The sequence below is a fragment of the Sebastes fasciatus genome, chromosome 4, assembly GCF_043250625.1.
Source record: "Sebastes fasciatus isolate fSebFas1 chromosome 4, fSebFas1.pri, whole genome shotgun sequence".
NCBI lineage: Eukaryota > Metazoa > Chordata > Actinopteri > Perciformes > Sebastidae > Sebastes > Sebastes fasciatus.
Window position 1 is genome coordinate 23,343,136 of NC_133798.1, and position 19,162 is coordinate 23,362,297.

Below are 19,162 nucleotides of genomic sequence, written 5' to 3' on the forward strand. Positions count from 1 at the left end.
GAGTACAATCCTGACTTTGTCTTTTGAATTCAACAAAACAAGAACAGATTTGAATGCCTGAGTGTGCTGCAGAGCTAGTTCATCAATGGTGACAAGACTTTTAAAGAAATGACTAATCTGTCAGCAGTCCAAATTTAGTTTTTTTCTTCCACCGTTAGCAACTGTTGGAGAATACTGGAAGCCCATCAAAATGGAAAGACTAACAAACTATTGGCAATGCAGTCCAACAAGTTTTAATTATCTCCTAACCTCGCTGAGCAGAAGCAGATTTGATGCCATTTTCATTATAAGCCTTCTGGGAGCTCCTGTGCCCCTGTTTTTAGATTTAAGGGGACTGATGAATAGCTTGGGATACGCTAATTATACAGACTCTCACACAGACACACACAAGTGTGTCACTAAATTTGCTACTTGTGTGCGTCCCTGCATGTCCAGCCATGTGAGATTCTATTTGAGTTATAAAACTGCTGCGTAAAGACATTTTTGAAAAGCGAGGTCACCCTGACCAGTTCTGGCTGCTTCAAGGGGCAATTATGGTTTAGGGTTACGATTAAATTTAGGATTAGGTTAAGAATAGGCTAAAGGTTGAGGTTAGGAATGAAGTGCTGATGGTTAGGTCTAGAGGATGACTATCAGGATCCTCTAAAGTATACAAATGCAACTGTGTGTGTGTGTGTGTGTGTTTAGTCTCCCACCAGAAATCACACAGTCGAGTCATTCAGTAGGGATCATTGCATATATTTACAGAAAATATTAACTAATAGCATACTGAGCATATTCAGTAATTGATACAAGGGGTTATTTCATAATTCCATATTTCAAGTTCAATATTTAGAATATAACTTCACAAAATATTTTTACATCATCCAAATATGCTTTGTAAATACATTTCAGGCAAAGCACATAGATTGAAATGTGATTTAACACGAGTAACACCAGTACCAACTTCATAGCTGTGTTAAAAAGGCCACTGTGCAAGGTGTGATTCAATTCCCACCCACTCACACTTGTTTCACACCCTGTTTGTGTGCGTGCGTGTGTGTGTGTGTAAATGAATTACACCTTCATAGCAAACCGCGTGGACTCCAGAAATCTCATGAGACGATTAATCAACTCTTGACTGAAACTTGATTGAAAGCTAAAGCTGCAGTTGGGAACTTTGACAAATATGATTAAAAAGTTATTTATATAAAACTGTCACTATCCTGACAGTAGTGCATGAGACAGACGGAACAAAATCACGTTCGTCTGTGTCCTCATGTGCCCTTAGTGCCAGTTTCTACCGCGCCCAAATAAAATCAACCAATCAGAGCCGAGCTGTCTCTGGGTAGCTGTCGATCACTGCTCGCAAAACTGGCAAACTCCGATGAAACTGTTAATCCAGGCAGTGCTTATCAAATATGAATCACTATTCGGTTACTGTAATGCCTGTTTCTCGCCTCAAATGTTTTCAGAAACACATTGTAGTGTACTGTTCAGCTATAAAAGGAGAGTTTGTGTCCCATGTTGAAAACAATCAAACCACAACAAAGCACCGTCCACCAGCCAGAGCTAACTTTCTCATTTTAAAGCTAAACAGTTCACTAAAATGTTTCTGAAAATATTTGAGGCGAGAAATAGGCATTACATTAACAAAATATTGATTCATATTTGATCAGCGCTGCCTAGTTTGACAGTTTGATCGGAGAAACTCCTCGGCTCTGATTATTTGTTTTCCTTCGGTGTTGTGAAATCTTGCAAATGCCATCAGGAGCACAGGAGGAACATGCACTACTGTCAGGATATAGTGACCGTTTTATACAAATACGTTTTTCATATTTGCTCAATGTTACTGACTTCAGCTTTAAGGTCAGTGCAGCAATTTTTCTCCTGCCTATTGGCCTTTTATAGTCACACCCAAAACAGTACCAAGTCCAATAAGGTAAGTGACACTCATCTCTGAGAATTATATCATCATCGCACCCAACACATAGCCAAAAGAGAAACAAGTGTACATCAGAAGAAATATCATACTCTGGGTTTTACTTTCCAATACTGTTGCGGATTGTTCTGTCGGCTCTGTTGCTTGGCTTTCAACATCCTGCGTGTGGACACAAGTAATGGTTATTAGCTTTCAAAGAATACATTCTGGCTGAAGAACAATAATACCAAGACTATATAACACATAAGACACTTCCACATTCTAATACTATTTTTAGACAGCTTGAGAACACTTGGTTATCCTAAATCCATAATGTACTTACTTGCGTATGTAGTAGATAGCAACTGCCAGTACCACTAAGATGAGGACGATAACAATGATCACGGCTGCCATTAACCCAGCTTGCCCTGCATTGGGGTTAGAGCTGAAGAGGTGGAACTGCTCACATCGGCTGCCTTTGAAATTGTCTTTGCACCTGAATTAAGATACGACATACAGAAATGTAGGCAGTCTGTCAGCACAGAGGAAAGATGTCAACAATAATGCCATCTTGTGACAACAACAGATATTCCAACATAAAAGTTAAAGTTTCCTGAAGACTCATTCTAATATCAAAGACAATTGAAATGAAGTTTTCTTTATTTAACTTACACACAGGAGAGTGTATTCATGGCAGGTATTTTGTAGCACGTCCCTCCATTCATGCAATAGGTGGCTTCCTGCCCATCGCACAGGTCTCCGTGATCTACACCGACATGACAACAACTTTTAGAGAGCTGAATAGTCACTTTTTAAAATGATTTGTTGCTTCGTTTGATCAGTTTTCTTATTACCTGCCATCATCAGGAAAGTTGTTTCTTGCTGTGTCCTGACAACAGAAGAAACATTCGCGTCTCAGAAAAGGAAGTAATCTCTCACCACAATGAAAGCAATCATGGCATAACCAGAAGTTTCAGATGCCTCTAATGAAAACAAAGCTGCGTATATAAACAGTTTCTTAAATCTGAAAGGCATCATAAACTAATATTGTGTTGTGAGAGGAAGGAATCATCACCCTGACTGAAATAAATCAAAAAATCCGTCCTTACCAGCTCATGAAATCCCAGCTTTTGATAGTTAGTGCAGGTTTCTGTGGTGAGTCATAGTGACGCTTCACAATAGCTCCTAACTGCTTTTTGTTGGAGCTCTGAAGACGCTTTCATGTAGGCGTGTCTCTCTCTTGGCCTGAAAAAATGTTGTGATTGCAGTTTGTCCACATTGTAAATGGCAAGGTAAACGTCAGGATACTACCTAGGTTATTTTGTAAGTGTGTCATAAATGGTGTCACTTAGTGACGTGTGAGCAATACATAGAGCTATAGACAATGTTGACATCTGTGTGAGACTTTATAGATTACTGAAGATTAAGACGGAGTACATTACATTTTGTTTTTGTTCTTGGAGGCTTAGTTGCATCATGAGGAATGTCTTGTGGCTGAGCTATTCACCTGTTGTGCATGTGAGCTCAGCATGTCTGGGTTTGGTAAGAAACAACTGAATGATTGGTATGCGAAGAAGGCATGAATAGAATTGTGGGAACTTTTTCGTAGTCTTAAGAACACTTCCTTCAGACAGATAATTGCTGGGATAATTGTACACTCAGAACCGTTAGTTGACTCATCAACTGGTCATTTTTTAATTGTTCCAGTGGCGGAAATAGTATTCAAATGATGTACTTAAGTAAAGGTGGCAGTACCACATTAAAAGAATACTCCATTACAAGTAAAAATATAGGTAGGGCTGCCCCCTCTTAGTCGATTAGTCAACTAATCGGTCATTTTGGTCTTAGTCAACTAAGATTTCTTTTGGTCGATTAGTTGTTTTTATTTGTCGTTTTATTTCTAAGAAACTTCTGAGCACATCTCTGGTAAACACAAGATTGATCTGTCTTTAAATCAACTAATCGAATAGTTGATAACCTTATGAGTGTTAGTCTAGGATTACTCTATTAGAAGTATTAGCAACAAAATGTACTTAAAGTAAAAGATTCATAATGTAGAGTGGCTACTCTGTGTTATATTATTGAATCATTATCATTGATGTATTAATATAAAAGTGGCACTTTAATGTTGTCGTTGGTCAAGGTGGAGCTCATTTTAACTACTTCATATACAGTACCTTTGGTAGTTTAATCTGTAACAATAGATGATATTGTCTAAACTGAACATATATTTTGTACGTAAAATCTTAATTTGAAAAGCAACCATTACACTACAGGCGAAAACATTGTTTTTCATGCACTGGTCAATTTTGAGATTTGGGGTCATTTTGCTTCCATGACATGTCTTCTTTCAGACAAGTGGAAAGAAAACATCCAAAATACACATTTTGCGTCAGTAGATTTCTCCTAAATTCACCAAAAGTTAGCATTAGATAATGCCTCATTTGCATATTTAAACATACAATTTCTGAAAATTTGTAATACAAAAAAATAATTGCCTTAATGTAAGTAATGAACTGTGGACGTTTTGTTATATCTATTAGTAAAACATGTTTACCCTATTCACCTGTAGTGTCCCCATATAGTGAAGTGAAAAGTATAAAGTAGCCTAAAATAGAAATACTCAAGTACAAGTACCTCAAAATTGTACTTAAGTGCAGTACTTGTGTAAATGTACTTAATTATTTTCCACCACTGTTGATTTCTTATTGAGAAATTGTGTTTTGAGCAGTCTAGAGGCCTTTTGCAGGTTACAGCCTATAGACCTCAATCAATAATCATTGTGGGGATGCTAAATGGACATTTCTGTTTAGTGTCATTTGATAGGGAGGGATTTTTATTTTATATCCTGGCAACCCAAAATGTTCCACCTTTTCATGAGTGTAACTTACTGATCTCTTGGTGAAATAATTACTAAACACCAATAGAGCCATTAGTTACAAATTATAAGCTCTTTATGATGGGTCTTTTAATAGAAAGTGATAGTATTAAAGGTCCCATATTGTAAAAAGTGAGATTTTCATGTCTTTTATATTATAAATTGGGTTTAAGTGATAAATAAATACTGTGAAAGTATCAAAACACTCAATCCATGGAGAAATACACACAGCCCGCATTCAGAAACTGTGCGTTTGAAACAAGCCGTTAGGATTTCTGTCCATTTGTGATGTCACGAATATGCAATATTTAGGCCATTTCACAGTTTTAAATGTAAACATTCTAAATGTGTCTCAGTTTATTCGTGGTTGCAGTGTATGTGAATGTCATCAGCTGACAGGAAGTACACATGGACCCAAACTGTTGCCTAGCAACGCAATTCTGTAGCAATTCCATCACAATTCCATCAAAATGTGCTAAAACGGAGCGTTTCAGACAGAGGGTAAATACAGGCATATTCAAGCCGACAATATGAGGAAAATAAAGTTGTTTTTTTTAACATAACAGCATGTAAACATGTTCTACTAGAAACACAAAATACAAGTATGAACCTGAAAATTAGCATAATATGGGACCTTTAATATCCTGGCAACCCAAAAGGTTCCATTTTTCCATGAGTGTAACTTACTGATCTCTTGGTGAATTATTTATTAAACACCAATAGAGCCATTGGTTACAAATCATAAGCTCTTTATGATGGGTTCTCTAATAGAACGTGATAGTATTAATACAAATGATAACACAGATATGTTGCCATTCTCCACTTATCCTTTATTTCTGAGGCCTAATTCCTGCACTACATTTTTTAGGAACATCTCAGCAAGGCTATCACCTGATAAATGTCATTAAATACTGCAGATTCATTCAGGCATCACAGAAACACTTGAGGTCACTGTAAGAGAGTATTAGTGATGTGTGTTTTTCGTGCGGGTGGGTTGTTATCGCGAGGAACTCTGAAGCTCAAAGAGGTGAAGTGAAGCGAGAGTGTTTTTCTACGTCGTCGACGCTTTCAGGGTGGCATAGAGAAAAGAGGGGATGTGTGCAGGCTTGGATAGGAATATAGACTCTACATATTTGATATTATTTTGCATGTAAATCTATAGCTCGCGTTGACGGCGCTGCTCGTCGTCACACATCTGGAGCTGCAGCTGGAATCCCAGTTTTTCAGCACCTGGACAGCTCCTCTGGTCGTGAGCCTCTTCTCCTCTTCTCCTTTTATCATCGGGCACATGGAGTCCCTGGTGTGATTGTGGGGGAAGCCCTGCAAGCACATTATTATGCCTCCCTCCTCCGAAGAAGATGTCGTTATATCCTCCTGATTTCAGTCACAGCCTCCTCGTCGTCGTCTCTCCTCTGAAGGATGCTGCTTCCAGTCCGGAGTAGGTGTTTTCATCGTGCACTGTCTTCTTCTGCGAGGCGATCCGGCTGCTTGGCCAACGCAAATTTAAGAGGGAATCGCAGCCTTACACACAGCAAGATCCGATCATCACCATCATCATCATCATCTGCGAGCAGAGCAGGGAGATATTACCATCATCACTGCGAGGGCAAAGCAGTCACGACCACACTTTACACAATGTAGAAAAACATAAAGAGGTTAGTGTGTATCTTCTTTTTTCGAGGCTGATGCATTTGTGCTGGTTTGAGCAAGAATGAGACTGTGTGGCCCTCTAAGCACAGTGCTGGGGAAATGTTAACAGCACCCATAACTGTTTATGTATGTAGCTGGGAAATGATTGCAAAATGCATCTTGATCAGGTGAAATTGCAGAAAAGCCTGGACAGAGATGGCTCATGCATAGTGCTTGTTTGGTGAAATGAAATATAGTGGTAGTGCCTTTTGTGGACATGCACCTCCACTGATGAAGCACTCACTGTATAGACTGTACTTATAGTAATAAGTGGCAGCTCAAGATGCTAATTGTGAAATGCAGTCTCTCTTAATACTGTGATTTACTCAAGTCTATAGAAATACTTTGCTCTGCATTAAATTACATCCATTCTAGCCTTTCTGGTCATCCTCTATGTGGTGATTCCTTACAGAAAGTGAAGCACATTGTTAAGTGACTTTCTGCTCATCTGATGGCCAGATCAATATCTTTTTTTTTTTTTTCTGAGTATCATGCTAAAAAAAAACTCATTTTTGGGTGCTGCAGTGAAACAGTGTCACTCTCAGCCCTTGAATGAACCTGAGCTGATTTATCCTGAGTAGCATTTAATCTGCTGTGCTTCACTACATTACTCTGCTGCGGCTGTGGATGCTGACTCCTCACCTCTGTGTGTGTGTCACACACACACACACGCACACACACACACACACTACCCCAAATGTAATAATAGACGTTTCATGTTAAGTCAGTGGCTATAGTGTGTATGTGACTTCCCCTGTCTGCTCATGTCATGTCTGCCTCCCTGCAAAGCAGCTGGAGTGGGCTTTTCAACTGAACGGACTTGGACATCAATGGCTCTCTATCCCCGTGGCACAAAGAGCTAGCATCCTGCTGTACTTGCTATGCAAGAGGTGTGATGTTCCTCAGTCCCTGATTCACAGAGCGGAGCGTATATTGGAGGAGATTTAAAATCCATTACAGTTTAGTGCTCCCCAGGAAAATAGTTGAACAGAGCATGGCTAAAGTTAGGACAGGGCGCCTTCAGGAAAAAGCACAAGCACTGATACTTCATGGATAATTTTGCATGCAGGTGTGTTACTCAACTGTAATATACAGTAGATGTTTCATGATTTAGAGATTCATTTTTGACCTTGGAAACAGCAGTTGGCAAAAAAAAAAAGCTGCTGCTCAATCATATCTCATGATCTTCCTCAGCTAATAGATGATTTGCTTCACGATTTCCTTTTTTTCTGTAGTAATTACACTGCTCTTTTTCTATTTCCCATAGGTGTGGTAGGAGCCAGGTCTCTGCAGTGGTGAAATCCCATTTCACACTTGGGGTCATTTAGCGTGAACGTCTATTCGCAGCAACAAGAACCTCAACATGAGCCACCCCCAGTAAGTATAACACCTGCCAGAGCCTTGTTTGAAACCATGTCTGAGAGAGTGTGAAATCTTAAATCTCTATTTACAAACACGCAGTCTTATGCAAAGGGCATGATCAGCAGAATGGGACCTGCATATTCTCATCACCCCTCCTGCGAATGACTTTGAACAGGGGGATCAGCGGGAAAGCGGAGCCCGGCCTCGTCCGGTGTCTCAGAGTGTGAGACGCTGGCCGAGCCGTCTCCAGTCTCCTACTGGCATCTCTTAGCATTCAGGAGGGATGTTCACTTGTCATCTTCTCTTATTAATAATTACTCTGTGTGTGGTCCTCCAGACAGCCACTGCATTCTGATGACAGCCAGGGTTGGGGCTAAGAGAAGGGGAAAAGAGGGAGCATGGTGGAGTGGAGTGGGAGGAGGTGGAGTAGAGTGGAGTGAAGGGTGAATGCAAAATGGGTTCAGTCAGCTGCATCTTCTGGTTAAAGGCACAGGATGCTGCTTTCAAACCAGCAGAGATATCTCTGTCCGGCCCCTCAGACCAGCAGATTAGTGCAGATGATTTCCATTTGAAGGACAACGTTGTGTGCAAAACATCTGTAACCAGATAATATAGAGAATGTGTTGACTGGTTAGTACAAAGGCAATGATGTAATGCTGCTGAATGCCGGTGACTCGCTGTGATGTGACAGATGGGAAACTCTCATGCAGAGAAAGGTCTTTGGAGTTATTTTCACCCCTGCTCTCTTGACTTGATGCTGCTGTAAATCCCCTTTCTCTCTCCCTCCCTCTCTGTGTAACCCTGTAGCATCTCTGCTGTGGAAACAGTGGGAGGCGGGATGGGGAAATTATTAGATGCTCAAATACAACAAATTCAAAAGGTTTTATTTTAATCACATAACAATTTAATAAAAAAAGAGTTGCATCTTTCTATGTCTGTCTGCAGTTTAGATTAAAAAAACAGTATACAAAGAGAAAATTGAAAACATTTCACAGCCTTACAAGCAGAAGTTTTAACGCAACAGATACAGAAACACTGATGCGGTAATGCTCTTCCAGTTTGTGAAAAGCACACACAAAGCGAACACCACATCCCAGTGACTTTGAAACGGGTCAGCTAACATTTACTGTAACTAACCTCAGTGTCACGTGATCCAGTGCCCCGCTGCTCTTATAATTTCTCTCCATAATGAAGCCCTCTCTCTAATCACTAGAATAAAGTCTGCTGATTAGCAGGTCACTGCTGAGCAACTGTCTATGTTTATGTTCATCACTCTGATTTTTAAATGTGTCTGTGTTGAAATTTGGAATTGCAGATCTATTGAATTTATTTAAAGTATCCATTGATAAACAGAATTTCTAGTCTTATAAAAGGCAATGTGCTGTGTACTTCCAGTACTTCCAGTACAGAGTTTACAGTTAAATATTTAGGCTATAATGTGTCATGGTGTTAAAGTATTATTCAATGTAATTTGCTAAAACCATCAATTCATCAAGTATAATTTAGTGATTTCCCTTAAAATATAGAATAGTACAAAACAAACACAGATTCCTCTTTAAGATATTCAATCACTAAATTACATGGTTTAAAGAATAAGTCTGTATTTTATCTTATTCTTGTCAACAAATCCCATGAAAAGACTAAAACCACCAATTAATTGTTACCTACAAACAAATATTGTCTGTCTAGCCAATTCTTATTCTTATTCTTCTGTGCAGCAGATCTCCATTGTTGTCTAAAAACTATTAAAAACACAACAATGAGCCTCACTGTTGCTCAGGATGACATGTTCCTCCATCATGACGAACCTGGACACTGCAGTTTATTTTAAGTATATCCCATATGCCGTCCTTTTGCTGTAAATACTCAGAAGTGCATTGAATGTGTATTAATCCTCGGCTGAAAATAGTCCCCCACAAATGCATTATTACTCCTGTCTGAATAACCTTTGCTAAAAACAACAGTGCAAATCTGTTTTAGGAAATGACTTTGCCCTTTTTTATGCCTCCACGGTGGCAACAGCCGTGGCCGGAGGCATTATGTTTTCAGGTTAACTGTCTGTCCGTACCATTTTTGTGACCGCGATATCTCAGGAACGCCTTAAGGGAATTTCTTCAAATTTGGCACAAACGCTCATTTGGACTCGAAGATGAACTGATTAGAATTTGATGGTCACTGTGACTTCACAAAACAGCCGTAAGTCAAGAGATCATATGCTAATTATGACAATGTCACACAAATGTCTAATAAGATAAAATGATAATATTCTGGACAGACATGGATGTAAACTGCAACTTGACTGGTTGTCGGAGGCATACAACCGCGAGGCTGTAATTCTAGTTTTTAAATGAAACTATGCATTTTTAAGATTTACTTTTTCAGTGGGAATAAATTGACTTGGGACTGAGTACCAAAGACAGGGAAGGGAAGTAAGAAAGTATTGCGGAAACGTTGTTGGTGTTGGCCTTTCCATAGGTTTTTTGTGACGATGAGAAAAATATAGAATGACTGCCTTACCCTTTAAAGTGTTACTGTGTGTCCATATCCAACATAGTTATTGTTGGTTACTTGCATGCTGCTGTTGGGATGTCTACAGAGTAAATCTTAATGTTTCTCTGCCTGTTAATTGAGGTGATGTGGACATAAAACGACAACTGAAGCGCATTTTCTCTAATAACAGTAAAAAAGAAGACTCCAAAGACCAACAAAACACATTCAGTCTTCATTGATGCAGTGGAATTGTGAACTGCTGTAATTTCCCCTTGGACTTTGAAAGAGCAGGCATTGCGTAAAAGATCTGGTCTTACAAATGTACCATTGTGTTGGGAGTTTGTGTCAGGGCTGCTGTTGCTGCTGGGAAATCTGGACGATGCCCATATAAATGATTTGGCACATTGGTCCCACTTCCCTGATGATATCAGGGCAGTGAATTGCTGTGCACCGAGGAGTAGCCAAGTGTCCGTATACAAACTTATTGGGTGAGACAGAGCGGCTGGGTTGTAGACAGCTGGCCAGAAATCCCAAGGCAGTGAGCACTCAGAATGACAATGATACCGATGCCCTCTGCAAACCACCAGTTCATGCTGAGGCTGCACTTTAAAATCCACTGAAGTGACAGGAGCAGAGGATGTATTGCTCCGAATAGGTGATTTAAGATATAATGTGACAAGCATCAATCTCACCCCTTATCACCTTGATAGAATAGCTATTATACTCTGTTTGATGGTTGTTGTTGTTGTCCTGTGTTGGAATGCATCGCATTATAGTGACCATAAACTATTGTCAATGTTTAGTTTGACTTTATTAACAGTTTATTTATCCATGGGAAGTTGTATAGCTGCTCTGTGTAATCACACCTGAGTGCTGAAGGTTGGGTGGCTGTGTTGTAGGACATGTCAGCTAGTTTTACAGCCACTATGGGGAATTTGAAGGAAAGACCACTCAGCCACAGCTACCTCTTATCCCAAAAGACTATTATAAAGTAAAATACAAAATAATATAACTTGAACACTTTTGTGAGGCATTTAATATGTCCTGAATTTAAAAAAGAAAGAAAGAAGAATTGTACACTGATTTTAGTCTACTTTGAACTTTACATATAACGATGAACAGACTCTCTCTCGATTGACGGTTAACACGGCCCCAGCTACAGCTCTGCAAGTTAACATATTCCTTCCTGACGTATTTTATGTCAGCATTTGAACCTCCTTTATGTGCGCTGGTGCTAGTATTCAGAGTAAAAAAAATATGCTTTAGTTTTACTTTCTGTTGAGTTCAGCAGTATTGGACTTCTTCAGTGGTATTTGAGTATCTTTCTCACCAACGGCTGCAGAAAACTGAGGCTAGAATAGATTACAAGTGAGATTCATTTAAACTCCAGATCTATATGGAATCACTGAGTATTGCCAAGAAGATGTTCCTATTGAAAATGTCCAAGTGAAAAAAGGCATTCTTGTATATATTTCCAAGAAATGTGTTACTGGGGAGTGTCTCTGAATGGAGGGTTATACTTTGTTGTAACTGTAAAAAGTCGAGGCAAATGAGAGGAGTCACATCATCGAGATTATTAATAATGAAACCATGTAAACCTGTTGTGTATTCAAGGTAAATAATAATAATATTATGCCTGTCATGTTTTGACAAATGGCACATGTTAGAGTTAGAACTGGAAAGGAGAGATCACAGCTGGCTATTATATTATTTTTTATATCAATTGATCACTGCATGGTGACTTATACTACAGTCCTGTTTTCCGTTACAGCGAAACTGCATTGGGAATTACGTTTTGAGGGAAATGTATTTTGTCGCTGATTACATTTGTTTTTGACGTACTGCAAATACGTTTGTAATGATAGTCTTGGGAGGTTGGGTGTTGGATGGGTCAAACAAACAGACTTTTGCCCATAAGACCTCTGAACGCGTACCATGTGAAACTAAAAGTCAACTTTCACTTATTTTAATCATGATGCTTTTTTTTTTTTTTTTTACTAAACCTAACCAAGTAGTTTTGTTGCGTTTTTGTTATTGTTTTGTTTTAATTTACGTTAATCAGGTGTTTAAAATTGTTAAAAACTGTGATTGTAATCCAGGAGAAAATACGTTTCCCTCAAAACATAATTGAAAATGCAGTTTAGTTGTATGGGAACATATTTTGTAGGAGACAGGGTTGTATAGTGATGTGATGTAAAATTATTTTAGTCTTTTGCATTAAAATATAGCTTAAGAAGTGGCTGTAAGAACAATACCATGTAGAACAAAACCAGACCAGCATTTAGAAACATTAGCTCATGTAGAAGCATGTTTGTGCTTCATGATGAGCCTTGGCTCTTACTCTGTATGGGTGCGATATTTCTCCTCCAGCCATGCATGCTCTATGTTAACCTTTTTGCTTCCCCGTGGCGTTTTGCTAATATCACATGCCTCTATAAAGATCCCGGCCTTTAGCATGCTACTGGCTGTCCTTGCCTGCGTGGTTGAAGGGAGCAGGGTGTTCAGATGTGAAGCCTCCTCTCCCTCCCCAGGATGGCAAACAGCCACTCCACTGGGCTCTGTACATAATGGCTCCTGGCCCGCTCCGTGATTGTCTGGAAATGTGATTTTGATGCACTAAACAGTTTGTGTCTGTCATGACTGATTAACGTCCTCCTTGTTTCGGTCGGTCAGAGGTGCCAAGTCCACAGATAACACTGGGATGCGCAAGCGTGTTTTGTGGCGAGCATGTTAATATATGGGCGTTTGACCCTCAGGCTAAACAACACATCTAGCACGACACGCATAACGAAAGGATCAGATATTTATATATTATTTCATGTAGTGAGGACACGAGAGTTTGTGTTCCACAGCCCGATTGTGCCATTTTAAGACAATATAGTTCAAGTGAGAATAACAAAATAACCTTTCAAGGGAGTCCATTAAACCGCTATTAGTCAAGAAGTAAGTCAGGAAAAAGACCTACTTTCCTTTCCAGGCCTGCCTACATTAACATTTAACAGGAAGGTGGGTCTGCTCAGTGATATTCTACTAACTGTCTTCTCCCACTCGGTTTCACCTCCAGCACAGAGGTTGTAGAATTCACCAAGCCAATGGCCTTTGTTCCCTCTGTCTTGTAATCAATGCCTTTCTCCACTGTTAAGCACTGGAGTTATTGATGTCTCCACACTGGCTGCACTGGGACGGCTGCCAAGCCATGCGAGACTCCTGTTCCAGGGTGACTTCTCCTTGTCCGCTATTGGCTGAGCTCGAAGGATCGCAGCCCTCCCTGGGCATTTAAGTTACAGGGACCTCAATGACCGATAAAATGACACTTTGTCCGGTTCTGCTGAATATAGCTAACCTCACAGAGGAAATACAGCGGATATATCAAAATGGAAAAAAACAAAGCTGAAACAAGCTTTTCAGTGCCCTCCAATGTCATTTATCCCATTTGAAAAATGTTCTAGGATGACACTGCTAGTTTTGCATTCAATCTGGGAACCCATCGGCTATCAGTGTCATGATGGATAAGCCTCTGGGGGGCTATATTTCAAGGTTCTGGTGTAGCCAGCGGATATCCGGGCCGAGACTTTCTTTTCCGCTGCTCATTGTTTACAGACCAATTAGCAACTTGAGATGCGAGACTGGAGTTTGAGTTGAGAGATGACGAATAGTAGCCAGTTTACCAGCTAATTATAAACCAATAAAAAGCTTAATCATGGTCAGACGATCGCCAGTGGGTTTGGAGATTGCATTTCAGCCAATGCGTTCCACATGGACTGTTTATCTGCATTCAACCAAATCCTGCTCGAATGTGATTGGTCAATACTACAACGGAAACCAGAACACTTACAACGCCAAAACGTTGTCCCGTTGCCTTCAGATTCTACGTGTGAATGCAGAATCTGTTTATAGAGATTATGCATGTTTTGACCCATGCCATAGGTTTTTATATTGATTTCAAGCAGCCATTGGTTTCCATTTATTTCATTATTCTGTCAGGTAGAAACGTAGGTAAACCATCCTAGAATACAGTCATGTTATTAGTCATGAACTATGTTTTCAGAAATTCAAAAGCTGAAATAATGAATGTTGTAAAAATTGCCATTTCTGTAGGCAACCGATTCTGAATTATCAGGTGTTGGAACATCCTTGAGTGCACCAACAGGGAGAGTTTTCCAAATGGTAACTGCTGGCAGCTGGGCAAATGCACCAAATTGTTTACTGTAATAGATCACTCATCTCAAGCAAGTTTTAAGTTTTTAAGTTTCAGTCCGTAGTGATGAATGGAACATCAATGAATGCTTTGGAAAGTAGTCGGAAAGAATGTAAAGTATACATGATTTGTTGTTCAAGCTGATATCTATAATCTTTTTAATCAAGAAACTGTTAAAAATTCCATATTTGGGGAATACAAATTGCCATATTTACTGTGGCTTGAGACTTCGCTGCATACTCTGCTAATGAGAAATGTAGATCCGCTTGTCATCACTTGCCAGGTAAATGTGCCCTTGTTGAGTGTGCCAGGAAACACTGCAAACAAGGAATTTCACACCATGTTTGTGTTTTCATTCATCAAAATTAAGCGTCGTCCCAGTAGTTATTATCACACTCTGCTACCGGGAGCATTTCCCAAGTACGTGCATTGGCTAATTCAAATAAACGGCACACTTCCATACAACCTTGCACTTCATTATCTTTGCTGAAGACTTAACACCACTACACAGGGTGACGACATGCAGGTACACATTTTAGCTACAGTTTAATGAGGCATAAATGCGAAACCACCCATGGGTGACACTGACAACACATCCATCCTCTGACTCTAATGCCGGTTGTGTGTGTGTCTGTGTGCACCATAGGGCTCCTCCCAAGGCCGGAGCCTCAGACCTGGAGGTGATCTCCCAGCAGGTGGAGGAGGACAACCAGTGCGTGGCCCCTGTCCAGCTGGTCAGCTTCGCTTACAGAGACTTGCCTTTGGCCGCCCTGGACATATCCCTAGCTGGATCGCAGCTCATCTCGAACCCGGACGAAGAGGACAACAGAGACGGGTACGTCCCATAAATAAACTCACTCTTCAATTTCTGTTGTTGCTTGATACTTTGACCACCAGTCAGTAAAACAATCTCTAGCAGTGAGGAAGTTGAGCATGTAGAAAGAAGCACTGTGTTCAAGGGACGTGAAGCTCATGAAACTGAACACTTTTATCATTTGAAGCATATCAAACATCATACATTTTGAGGATGCTGGAAAAAAAATAGTAGCATAATTATCAATGAAATATTTCTATAATTAATTTATATACTAAAAAGCCCAAAATGTAATTACATACTGAGTGATGTCCCCGATGTTTACCATCACAGTTAGGAAGATACCAGAAATGTGTCGTCGGAGACATTGTCTCTGCTTGTTGCGTGAAAGTGCTACATCCATAATTAAGGCAGAATTGCAATTACTACAATCTATAATCTACCCTGGCAGAGAAAAGCTCTGCTGTCACTCTCTCCATTGCTCGTTATTGCACATGGTAATTACACCTGGCGTATTGAATCACCCCTCATTTTATATTAGAGTCCGCGAGTCGGGGATATTTGGCGGTGAATTTATTAGTGTCACCATGTCAAATGGACAATGTCTCCACTGATGTGTTCATTTCAGCTCAATGACACAGCAATTTCTCGCTACCAGACAGGCTTCTGTTCATAATGTCGATTTCTGGCAGAAAACAAAGAGTGTTGTTAGCACCATCGCTTTCCCTGAAATGTCAGAGCCCCGTGGCGATGCTGTTTCTGTCCACGAGGCCTGCTTGTCCAGGGTTCGTGTTGTTTTCTTATCACCATATCGCCATGCTGCAGGCTCAGTACTCTCAGGACAGGACACGCCCCTGCTAGAGCACCCCTGTAGCAAGTGTCCATGGCTCTCCACTCAGGAAGCGTGACTCACAACCCCTTGGCATACTGCGACGCTGGCATCCATGCAGAGAAAGTCGTCAAACAGCATAAGCTTAATTAGAGCATCCGGCATTTCGCCATCCAAGCCCCGGTGTGTCAGCTGACCATGTCCGGCCGGACTCTGCCTGGTCTGGGCCGATGGCTCTGTGGGACGGAGGGCAGGGACAGATGGGTCCTGTCCCAAACACCCACTCTCTCATCGTACCTCATAGCTTTCTCACTCTGCCTCGCTCACAAAAAGGACAGAAAAGACGCACATAGCAATGCCACAACAGAGCGCAGGATCTGGCAGCCCAGCAAAATTATCATCACAGTGGGCACTCTCATATGGCTCCATATGACACCCAGGTCCCCTGGGATTTGGCATCTTGCAGTGGAAAAAGTCATGCAGTGTCAAGAAATGTCTGTGAGGGATTTATCAAGTCAACAATGTGACTATTCTTTATCATGAAAATTAAGGCGGCATTCAGAGAAACATACTTCCTCAGAGTCCAGGAAGCTGGAAAGTATTCAACTTCTAGTGAAAGCAGTGTGTAATCTGACACCCACGTGGGTGTTACGGCATGTTCAATGAGCCTTTTAGATTGGAATTCCCGATTTTCAGGTAACAGGCATTCCAGGACATACCTGTCATTACAGTTTCATACACACATTCATCTCTTGGAAGCGCGTCTTGGAAAAAGCAACAGAGCCAGGTCGTCACCACAGTTTCTGGCTGCCTTTGTGACTCATGTGTGTAACATCAGAGGAATGACACAACGACGGGATGTGTTGTGTGCTGCAAGATTTTAAATGAATCAAGACTATCAACAGCCCTAATGGCAAAGCAATGAGCTGACTGATTCACTTTGCTCTGTCAGCTCTGCATCTATTTGTTTTCTTGTTTATCGGGATGTGTAGTCACGGAGACTCCTCTGCACACTGTAGGCTAATTTTAGCACTGATTATGTACAAGAATGTAAACCCACTTTCATTGTGTTGCAGTGGCTTTGTGCATTGATTTTGTTGATTAGCAGGATAGTTTGTTTTCTGAGCTACTATGACTTACATTCCTGAGATGTTTTTATATCTTAGTTACGTCATTTTGTGGATGTGACTCTATCCTGTGGTAGTAGATGTATGAGCAGGTGCATTCTAATTTCAATTTGATCATAAACCTGACTGTTGTTTTTGGTTTGTAACGTTTATATTGACTTCTGCTCAGTGCTTTGGTTTGGATCTGGACATGGTGAAAGGAAAAGCATGAAGGTCAAAGGAATAGCTTTATAACAATGGTCAGAGAATGGAAAAGAAAGGGATCATTACTAAATCTTATGATAGTGAGGCCTTGGTTTTGTTTTGTTCCAAATGGTTGTGAAAAAGAGCAGAAGAATACACACCAGAGATGCGCATTTAGTCTTGCATGGCAGCTCCTCGTGGCTCTTTATCAGGAGACGTGGGCGGTTATGTAGGAGGTGGATGTTCTTGCGGACTACAAGGGGCACACGCAGTCCTTGCAGATTCTGTGCAGTGGTGAGCTGGATGGAAATATTAATAGATTTTGGCAGCGCCATCTTCTCCAGAACTTGCTGGAAAGTCCAAGATGAGGGTGGTGTGATTTCACATCCACCTTAGGTCACTTAATTATTGTCTCATTTCTATTTAAAATATTCTGCCTTTTATAAATAGTGGATCATTTTTTGAAAACTACAGAATATCAGATTCTTTTAATGCATTGTCATTTTACTGTATTTTGATTAAACTGTAGCAACCTAACCAACATAATAGACCTATAATAGACGTGTGTAATTAGTGACAATAGCTGTATGTGTGTGCAAAGCATAAACAAAAAAACAAATTATTTTCAAATTTGGAAGCAACATAATAGAGTGTGCTTCTGTTTCATCTATTGTTTTAATCAGAGGTTATTTTTATTTGCCAAAAATGAGTTTTGGATGCAGCCAGGGCTCGGCAGTAAGGGTTGCCAGGTTGCCATTGGCAACAATTTTAAGAAATTGGCAACCAGTTCTTGGCCTGTGGTTGCCATCAGTGGCAACCACTTTTTAACATATAAAGAATAGGGGCAGCAAACCGCAAAACATGCACCGCAGTCTCTTCAGCTATATGTGAGAGGAGATTCGGCTGTCTAAGCAGAATCCAGACGGATTGGAGGTCGTCTCTGAAAGTAGAGATGATGGACAAGCTGACGTTGGTGTCGCGTTAGGGACCCACAATCTATGGCTATGTTCCAAATCGCATACTTTTTCTTTTTACTTTTAGTACGTACTGCAGCTGTCCTTACATAGTGTTGCATGCAGTATGCATACAGTTGGGACATACTACTGCGCCTTGAACTTTGACCCTCTTGCTCATATATCCGCTGCGCAGAGAATTCTGGATCAGAATAACCAGAAAAGCATGCTGGCTTGCATACTGCAAAATGCGACCAGATGTAGTAGGACATCCTGGTATTTTGGCTTACTGCATTTGACATACTATGGATTGGGACATACTAAATCTTTTTCTGGCAAAATAAATAGTATGTTAGTATGGGTATTGGAACGCACAGCAAGACTTCAATGCTGAAGGGCCATTGGCTCTGTGGTGGGAATCGGCATAAAGGTCGAGAAAACCAAAATTTGAAAGGGAGAGAACGAGCGAACAAGCAACCAGTGACTTGCTGGATTAATTTTTCAGGGACGTGTGAAGAACATGACAACAGCTACACTACTGGTATCTTGCATACCAGGATTTGAGGGTGGACACGTTAACTGATAACACTTAAGATTCAAATTCTTTAAAGTACAGTATCAGATAAAACACAAACTACAAATAATTTTATTTGGTTATTGTAATAAAGCTTTTTTTTATTCCACATTTTCATTATTAAGGTGACATATAAATGCATCTTAATTACTCAAAATATAAGGT

At 40.4% G+C, this 19,162-nt stretch overlaps 2 protein-coding genes across 2 annotated transcripts in view; one reads left to right on the plus strand and one right to left on the minus strand.

Annotated features, from left to right (window-relative positions):
* Positions 1 to 722: 722 nt before the first annotated feature.
* nrg4 (neuregulin 4) lies at positions 723 to 3,141 on the minus strand. Its single transcript, XM_074632930.1, has 5 exons — positions 3,010 to 3,141; positions 2,755 to 2,789; positions 2,573 to 2,666; positions 2,244 to 2,396; positions 723 to 2,080 (listed from the first exon to the last, which is right to left on the minus strand). The coding sequence occupies exons 1-5, from the start codon at positions 3,015 to 3,017 to the stop codon at positions 2,008 to 2,010; spliced, it is 363 nt and encodes a 120-aa protein (XP_074489031.1). The 5' UTR covers positions 3,018 to 3,141; the 3' UTR covers positions 723 to 2,007.
* Positions 3,142 to 5,777: 2,636 nt separating this feature from the next.
* Positions 5,778 to 19,162, plus strand: part of tmem266 (transmembrane protein 266) — a 35,190-nt gene continuing 21,805 nt past the window's right edge. The window contains exons 1-3 of the mRNA XM_074632947.1: positions 5,778 to 6,433; positions 7,735 to 7,844; positions 15,164 to 15,352. Coding sequence (XP_074489048.1) covers positions 7,831 to 7,844; positions 15,164 to 15,352 — 203 coding nt within the window. The 5' untranslated portion in view covers positions 5,778 to 6,433; positions 7,735 to 7,830. The remainder of the gene's footprint in view (positions 6,434 to 7,734; positions 7,845 to 15,163; positions 15,353 to 19,162) is intronic.

Excerpts from the sequence above, each read along its gene's own strand:
- nrg4 (XM_074632930.1), bottom strand. Across the intron at positions 2,667-2,754 it reads AACTTTCCTGATGATGGCAG|ATCACGGAGACCTGTGCGAT; the intron begins GTAATAAGAAAA and ends ATGTCGGTGTAG. Across the intron at positions 2,081-2,243 it reads GCTATCTACTACATACGCAA|GATGTTGAAAGCCAAGCAAC; the intron begins GTAAGTACATTA and ends GTCCACACGCAG.